The 9367-nt window shown below is 34.0% G+C and overlaps 1 protein-coding gene across 2 annotated transcripts in view; it reads right to left on the reverse strand.

The window, feature by feature from the left end:
• Positions 1 to 4112: 4112 nt before the first annotated feature.
• The window catches only part of ARGLU1 (arginine and glutamate rich 1), a 22160-nt gene continuing 16905 nt past the window's right edge, over positions 4113 to 9367 (reverse strand). For both annotated transcript variants that reach the window (XR_001137195.1, XM_012637945.1), the window contains exon 4: positions 4113 to 4957. Coding sequence is in view for 1 of the 2 variants with exons in the window: in XM_012637945.1 (XP_012493399.1) it covers positions 4793 to 4957 (165 nt within the window). In the remaining variant the exon portion in view is untranslated. The remainder of the gene's footprint in view (positions 4958 to 9367) is intronic.

The raw sequence follows: 9367 nt of genomic DNA on the forward strand, positions 1-9367 counted from the left end.
TCCCTGCCCCTTTGAATTCCTAGGCATGTTTTGGTCTTTAGACCTGATTGTTTCCTATACAATCCTTCTACAGTATTCCATCAATTCTAAGACACATTTCAAATGACATGTAACATAACTTCTACAAAAAAATTTTTTTATCTAAATGTAACATTACAGAAAAATCTCTGAATTTGATGTGTTGTAAGTGTTGTCCAAGCAATGAATGAACTTTCTATGCAGCTGTAAGTCTCTCCTGAAATCATATACTTTGTTTCATGGCATTGTATGCTGTTTATTTCATACACGTCACCGAAGTATTTAGAACTTTTCAGCAAATCACATTTGCCCAATGTATCCCTAAGGGGAAGATCTTTCTGAATAAAACAAAACCCTTTCTTAAAATCAACTTTGCCATACACTCCTCCTCCATCTACCTGCTTTGAAAATTCAGATTACACACTGAAGCAGTTTATATTACAGCCTACTTATTTGTTTGGCAGCAAAACTATTACATCAGACTCGGTCAAAAGAGAATCACTTCTCCCTTTGGGAAGTTGAGTGACAACTCATACTTTCTAAACTGTAACAACGTATTCCTTACGGAAGCAAAGTACTCTATTTCCAACTTGCAGTCATTTAAATCTCTAACTCAACCTATCATTTCCTTTTCAGCATTAATGCAAAAACAGCACACATGCAAAGAATATAGGAATGGCTCCAAAGAGCTTGGGCACCTGGCATAAAAGCTCATTTCCTTATTTACAAACCAAGAGGTCTTCGAGGACCAAACTCCACTCATCATTCCAAACTGGATTACATAGTTGGTGGAAACAAAGGAGTAGGTAACAGTTAGCTGTGCACTATTTTGATTGTAACACTCATTCTAATACTTTTACCTCTCTAAACAAGATATCCCTTTTATGCACTGATTTGATAGAGATGTGCTGTGTGTGAACATTAAAAAATTTAAATGTTTTTTTCTTATATATAAGAAAAATTACTGATAGTCCTAAGGAGAATGACAGATCTCCTGGGTCTATAAAACCATTTTTTGCCCTCTCATACTACTTGACAATAAGGAGGTTCAACAGCACTTAAAACCAACTCTAATTCCTTCATTAACTCCTTATTTTAACTTGTCATTTAATCCATAGTGAAAGCCTAGAAAATAATAAAACAATCATCCTAACGTATACGTTAAACTCATTTTATTCTAACCCTAACAAATATGGATTTGGTGATTAACAGTTGTGCCAACCTTAAAAAATAAACTGACAGTATTAGAAACACACACTCTGAGGGACAGTGAAACTGCTGGATCACTGAAGATATTACTCTTTAACATCATAGATTTTTTTTAAAAGGTATAAAAAATACAACTGTCCAACATCCTCTGTTCAACCATTGGAAGTTCAGGAAAAGAGCAATCTTCAAGTATGACTTCCAATGAAGTGTTTATGTAATTTATATACCCAAGAATGATTTAGGTATAAAAACACTTCACCAGATTTGCAGGGCACATAAAAAGATGTAAAAAACAAGCATTGTGATTTGTATTACTTTGTAAAACCAAAGTTCCAAAGAAATACTTTGTGGGGTAAGAGGAAGCTAGTACAAAAATATAAAACACCCTAAGTTTATATCGAATCTTTTGCATCCCCCCTTCCATTGTTTCCCAGTACCAAATCGGTAAAATACACAAAATATATAACAGAATAGGTAATACAATCTATCTTAAGCAAGCAATGGCACATCTGCTACAAGATGTATCGTGCAATGTATCAGCAAATGCAAATCTTCTAGATTACTGCACCATTAGCTCCTCCGTCATCATGGACAGCTGGATGTTTAAAAAAACACCACTAGAGTAAACAAAAAACATTACAAATAATACAGGCAATAGTGAAGGAATCAAGACCACTATTAAGTGGCAATTCCACAAATGAAAAAGTAGGAACTATTGCTTGTGCTTCGACACCCATCCTAGACTTCTAGATTGAGGCCTTTTACCTTCAGTAGTCCTTTCAGGTCTTTTCACTAATTAATAACACTCTAGTATTTGAGTGTTCACAAGACTCTCCTGGAGGGAGTAGATAGTCTCAAAAATTAACTAATAGTGATAGCTATGGAGAAATGTCAGTTAAGTGGCAAACTGAGAGACTTTTAATATAAAATGAGGCATTAGAAATGATATGTAGAATTCAAGAAGCCAGGATTCTGATTATTTTAATTCAGAAAATTAAAAAAATACAAACTATTGAAAATGCTTAAGATACTGCTTCATCTAGGAAAGGCAGAGTTACCAAAAAAAAGCTATGGACACATACGAGCACAAATGAATGACTAAAGAGAAACTGAGGACAGAAACAGCCTAATTTGCTACATCTTCAAAGGGAAACTGAAGAAGTAAATCTTCAACTACAAACCCCTTCCCCTATTTAAAGCATTGAAGAGTCCTCACACCAAGCTAATTTAAAGGTTTAGTTTGTATTATACAATTGATAATTCTGCAAACTCCACAATATAAATGGCAATAACTACATACTTTAAATACTGTCATAAAAATAAACAAAGTCATTAGTTAATTCTGTAATGCATTAAGAATAACCTAAAAAAACAAAGTATGAATAAAGGCATATTTAATAAATTAGGGAACATTTTAACTGCTAATAGATTGGGAGAAAATTTTAACTTTTATATAATAATATATACACAAAGGCAGTGGAAACAAAGAAAACAAATTACTACATTGTTGCAGCACAGAAAAGACTGGGGGTGTATAATATTAACAATTACATCCTCTTTTCTGTAGCCTGGCAGAGAGTAACAGTCAGTTACCAAGCACAGGAACAATTTCAATATCTTATGTGAGTCTCCAAGCAGATGCTGTAATATGTTATTAAGCAACTTACTGTGACTTCATACCATAAGTGGCAGCAAGAAATTTTTAAAAAATTAAAAGGCTCACATAAACTGATTTCAAATATTTGAAGTCCAGGTTACTCTCTTTAGATACAATGTTTAGAACACTTGTATAGCAAAACAATTTTTAAATAAACATTTCTAAAAACTTGAACACAGAACTTAGAAACAATGAATCTGCACAAAAAAAGGTTACATTGAAAAAAGTGTAAGAGTCATGAAATTAGAGCTAACCTATATTTAGAGATAAAAAAAGATGTGTAGACAACCTATATACTTTAGTAAAATGAATGATTTTAGAGTAACAGGTATCATGTTTACTAAAAGTTCTCACTACAGTTCATGCCTATTTAAATTTCTCTTTAAAGATATTTAAACTGATTGTATTATTCCTTACCACAATTAGACTCTATTAAAGAGCTCAAAACTAAAGCAACAGCATTTTTCTTAACATGCACACACAAAATAATCTACCATTTAGTCATCTCATTAACTTAAATGTTTTCAAATTTTAAAGAATAATCAAACTGTTTCAAAAATATTGGGGAAGATCTTCTCTACTTGATGACATGTTTATGCATCTCAGGTAGCATTTTTATATCCATATCGTTTTCTTGAATTAATGCTTTAATACCAGTAGACTTACAACAAACACATGTGAGGATAAATGAGGCAGATTCTAGTGTATGAAACAAAGGTCATCCATAAGATTCCACATGCAAAAAAACTTATAAAAATTTAAATGTGTTTGTCCCAAAAATAAACGTGCAAGTACACTACACTGAAGATGATTTGACTATCTTCACCTTTTTTGAAAGTATAAAGCTAAGTTCTTTCTGATGGCCCACTTTGAAAATGAGCTAAAATTCCATAAATTTTTAAAAGCATTTTCCTAGTTTTTATTAAGTAAAACTTGTGGTGATAATACTTATATCCTAAAACAGAGGCACAGGTTTGAGAATTCTGAGTGTTGTCAGACTGTCTTAACAGTAATACTGATGTCATAATTGCTCTATCAGCTTAAAGTTGATATTTGTAAAAATAGCCATTAAATACTAATTCACAAGTATATTTAGTGTACATATAAACCCTATGTTAAAAGTATAAACGAGAGGAAATATAGCATAGTTCCAAGACTTCTAAAATTTCAAAAGAAAACCACCCTCTTTAAGACTTAACATAACTTTAAAAAAAATTGCTTAAACATATGAATTTAAGACTTTACTTTATTCAGCAAAATCATTTATTTACACAATGGGGAATGCTGGTTTGATTTTGTCAATGAAATAAAAACAAACTGAACAGAGACAATACTGAACTGTATATATATATATTTTGTATCAGAGTTGACCAATGGTTTCCTTACCTGTATCAGGAACATCAAGAGCAACAGTATCACAAGGACACTGGTTTAACAATACACCACATAGGTCCAGTAATACCCTGGGAATTTTCCAATGCAATCACCAACTTTTCCTTTGTTTATAAATATATAAAAAAACAAAAAGCAAAACCAGCAATATGATGTAGTAAACAGAGTATAACTCTGAAGTCAGTGGGTCAGTAAAAACCTTATCAGACCACCCATAGTTTATTAAGTGATCTGCTCTTCTTCAGACCACTAATACAGAATCCAAACAGGTGAAAAATATATCACTTTTTAGAAGACAACAATGATCTGATAAGGATTTGACTTAATGGAAGTTAAGGGGGGAAAAAAAAAAAAGAGAATTGCAGAGCATAGCCCCTATTAGAACAAGCTAACTTTCCAGATTTTACAAATTAAAAAAACAAAACAAAACAAAACAAAACAAAAAAACCACTTCAACATGAAGCTACCATACAAAGTTTTTCCATTTTTCTTTGTAAAAAGTTCAGAGTTTGCAATTTAATCCTGGGTTTTTAATGAGAAGGACAGTTTAGGCCTGGACTTCCCCTTGCCCAGGATAATTTTTTGTTCTTCTTTTTGTTGACGTTGTCGCTCTTGTTCTAGTTTCATCCTTTCCTCATGAATCTTTCTTTGTTCTTCAACAATTCTCAACTGTTCTTCAGCCTGAAAATTAAAAATTAATTATATGAATGTATTAAATTATCGTGTGCCCTGAAAATATGTACATCATGTATCGATAAGAAAATAAAATTTAAAAAAATGCAAACGCAAACAAGGGTAATAAAAATTAGGACTTTCTATGTATTCTATGTCTTCTATTAGTAGTATCTGGAATATCAGGTGAGAATTTACAATCAAGGTGAACATATGATATAGCACATTTCATAAAACTTGCGTAAGGTTATATGGTAATAGAAGGGATTGAGTAAATTAGAAAAGAACTCTATTAATTATTTTCACATTTTTTATATTTCATCTTTTAAGAAAAATAAATGAACAAATTACAGGAAAGCACTTAGACATTTTAGAAATGGGAAGAAATTTCTACAAAGCATGTCCTGAAATCAGTGCAGATTTTGTTCTATACCTATCTTTACCCAAACCTTCAGTGCATCAGATTAAGAGACTCTCAATTACAAACCAAGGCATGGATTTATTCAAAGAGTATGTTATCTACCAGTTACTATATTTATAGTTAGAAAGGCATACAAAAATTATAGAAAAAAGCCCCACTGGGGCCATAATATATTGTCAATAAACAAGAAACACTATAGACTTCATTCTAAGAAAAAATTAGAAAACATTCTGATCTGGCTAACTACAAAATGCTATCTAATTTCAAATGGAGACTGGTATAACCAACTCCTTTAGTCTCAAGCAACCAATTTCATTCCTGCATTCTTCTAGAGAAGATCTCCCCTCTTCACCAAAAAAACTTACGCCATTCTCATGAAGTCTCTCCTTCTTGCCTCCCAGAGATAGAATACCTACCATCCTCAATTCTCAACCAGGTACAATTTTACCCTTCTCCCCCCAAGGGACGTTAGGCAATGTGTGGAAATGATTCTAGTTGTTACAACTGGGGATGGCTCCTGGCATCTAGTGGGAAGAAGGTAGAGGACGGGGACAATGGTAGACAACCTACGATGCAGAAGATAGCCCCGCAACAAGGAATGATCCAACACCAAATGTTACCAGTGCCAAGGTTGAGAAAGCTTGTTTCAACCCTTGAATTTTTAATCTGTTTCCACAAGTTGTTCTTTTTTTTCCCTCTGTGTGACCATGATCTTACAAAAATTTCACTACATCCTTTGAGCTGCCTACCTATTCCCAATTCAAAGTCAAATTTTAGGTCATTGCTTCCATCTCCATTATTCTACTAAAATTATTTTCTACATGGTCAAAAACTAGCAATAAATTCAGTGACCTCTTTATTTGAATAAATTCTCTGTTCACTAAGTCTTTTAAAAATGTTCTCCCCCTCCACCCCCCCACATATTCTCTAATACAAACACTAAGGTTTTCCACCTGATTACTTCTTTTGTTTCCACTGGTTATTTTTGTTCAGTAAAATGCAATGTGGCTAGATTACAACACAAGAAGATGTGAAAAGTAATGGAGTCTGGTATGCAACATGAAATGTTTTAAATTTAAAAAGGGAACGGTGTAAAGAGGTTTAAGACAGCAACATGGGGTAGACTGTTGGCTGGGGAAGGTGGAAAATCCAACAGAGCTGAAATACATCTCTCTCAGACCTTTTCCCTATGTTACATTTATAGCTGGTCCCTGGACACATCCACCTGGGAGATCTAGGGGTCCCTTCAAAATTCAACATGTTCCAAGATTTAAATTCTTCCACCCCATCTTTAAAGTAAATCTGCCCTTTCTATGTAGTCAGACCTAAAATTTGACTTTGAATGGCAATAGGTAGGCAGCTCAAAGGATGCAGTGAAATTTTTAAGATCAACATCAGATAGAGGGAGAAAGAACGACTACTTGTGGTAACAGATTAAAAATTCAAGGGTAAGAACAGGCTTTCTCAATCTTGGTGCCCAAATTTTGTCTCCCTTTTTCCCTGAAACAACAAAAAAGTCATCAAGTTGTTAATTATTCTTTTATATTCTGTCTAGAGTTAGAGTTAATTTTCATTTCTATTGCCATCATACCAGTTTAGTGCCACACATCTCTTGTACACCTAAAATGGTGTCCCTGTTTCCAGTGTGTCCTTTAATCCATCCTATACATACTGCTAGACTCACCTTTCTTGACCATTGTTCTCTCTTGCCCTCAGATTTCTAATGACTTCCACCGTCCACAGAATACAGCTTAACTTCCTAAATTAGCACGCTCCTATAAAACTTGAGACTTTCTATTATCTAGCTCCAACTCTGTTCCTACTATTCGTTTAAATTATCCTTGCTATCTTGATCTCCCTCCTTTGCTCATGCTACTTTTCTCCTACTGAAATCCTACCTGTACATCAGAATCCGTTACTCTCCTAAAATGTCACTAATAATTGTAACAAACAGAATTATCTGCTTCTAAGCATCTTTAGTGAATTCATGCCAATTACTTTATTCACAGTTTTAATAGATTATAATTATCACACATTTGGAGTAAGAGCTTAGTGTGTGCAAGTGAATCAAAGTGTAGTAAAGATTTTTTGTGTGTGTGTACATGCTTCGTAATCAATATAAACACTCAGAACTCACTTTTCCCCTTGGAAAGCACACTAGAACCTTTGGGAGTGACGGTGAAAGGACGTAAGGTAGAACATCACAACCTCAACCCCAAAGAGATTCTAATTACACAGATACCACTTTTTACTCTTTCAGACTGACAAAATTCAAAAGTGTGATAGCATTGGTATGGTTTGAGTTAAGTCCCCCAAACTTCATGAGTTGGAAACTTAATTGCCACTGTAACAGTATTAAGAGGTGGGGCTTTTAAGAGGCAATTAGGCCATGAGGGGTCCACCCTCATAAATGGATTAATGCTGTTATCTGAAGTGGAGACTGGGTTAGGTATTATGGGAGTGGGCTCTAGATAAAAAAGATTAGTTTGGCCACCATTTTTCTCTCTCATGCCCTCTCTCCCCTAGCACGCTCACCATGTGATGCCTTCCACAATGGAAAGACCCTCACCAGATGCAGCACCATGGTCCTGGACTTCCCAAGAAGTCCAAGAAGTGTTGGGGTCCGTAGGTCTGTAGATTTTATAAAAATTACATTCCCAAAATTCTCCTTCTTATACTCTCTATAAATGTAATTATGGTGGTCCTTAGCAACAGTTCCTTTAGCAAACAGGGATACTGAAATTTACTCTCTACTTGAAATATACATACAAAATGTAAAATTTTAAAAATCCAAAGATAGAAATACTTCTTGTCAAGAGTAATCATAGGAATGAATGAAAAATAGCACAATTAGAAATGCCACTACTCAGAAATGTGGATTTCTACATTTTAAACCTTCTAAGACACACATCCTGATCCATTCTGTCATTTGTAATTTTAATCCCTTGATTCATCTTTCTCTCTACAATTTTTTATAATGTATACTCCACTTCAGATAACTAATAAGAAAATATTAAAAGACAATTTGATGACCCTTAGCAAACTGTATTAATAAAATTTTCTGAAAGGTTATTTATGTACAAGGTTAAAAAAACACACAGAAGGGTAAAACACAATGATTCCCCTTCATTCATTCCCATGGCAATTTAGATATTCTGATAGTTCCCCCTCCTTAGGGTGTATAATGTGCCAAATCTATTGTTATGGGCTATTACTAGCTATCAAACTACCATCTAAAGAGAATTCCCATCATTGCCCACTCCTATGCCCTTTTCTTCTCAATTCCCTTTTTGCTACCTCTGTAAACTTTTAAATATTTTTGAAACTTCAACCTTAGATAATATCCCCTAAGATTCCATATTACCTAAAGTGAAGATAATTGCTTCAAGAAGAAACTGACTGAAGTTGAGCTTGGTATGGAATATTATGTACAAAAATCACTGCCTAAGAGCTCTGGAGAGACTGCTGTATAATACTGTCAAGAGAAATCGAAAGCCTTCAGGATTTTCTTTATACTTCATGTTACAAAATTTCACCAAAAAACTGTACTATCTATTAATAGATGAGGCTCTTTTTATCTTCTGTACCCTAAATAAATTCTTTCTCTGGGTCAGTTCTTTTGTCTTGGTCATTCACTCCCTGTTGTGTGCTTAAGTTTTCCTTACATGCTTCCTGACTCCTTGTGTTAGCTCATTAGGAGCGATTACATCAGGAAGGTCAGACTCTTTTTCCATTTCCTCCCTCTACATATCCCTTCACTCATCAAGTTTGTCAATTCTTTCTTTACAGTTTCTAAGAACTGCCACTTTACTGATTCAAGGCCCCATCCTTTGGTCTTTAGTGGCTTCTTTTTTCCAGTTTCTGTCCTACAAGCCACCCTACACAATGTCAATACTCACTAAATGTCCAGAAAGTTACTTTAAAAATTACTGCCCCAAATACATTAACATAGGTTTTTTTTTTTTTTTTTTTTGAGACAGAGTCTCACTGTGTTGCCC

This window comes from Propithecus coquereli, unplaced genomic scaffold (assembly GCF_000956105.1).
Source record: "Propithecus coquereli isolate 6110/MARCELLA unplaced genomic scaffold, Pcoq_1.0 Scaffold125, whole genome shotgun sequence".
Lineage (NCBI taxonomy): Eukaryota > Metazoa > Chordata > Mammalia > Primates > Indriidae > Propithecus > Propithecus coquereli.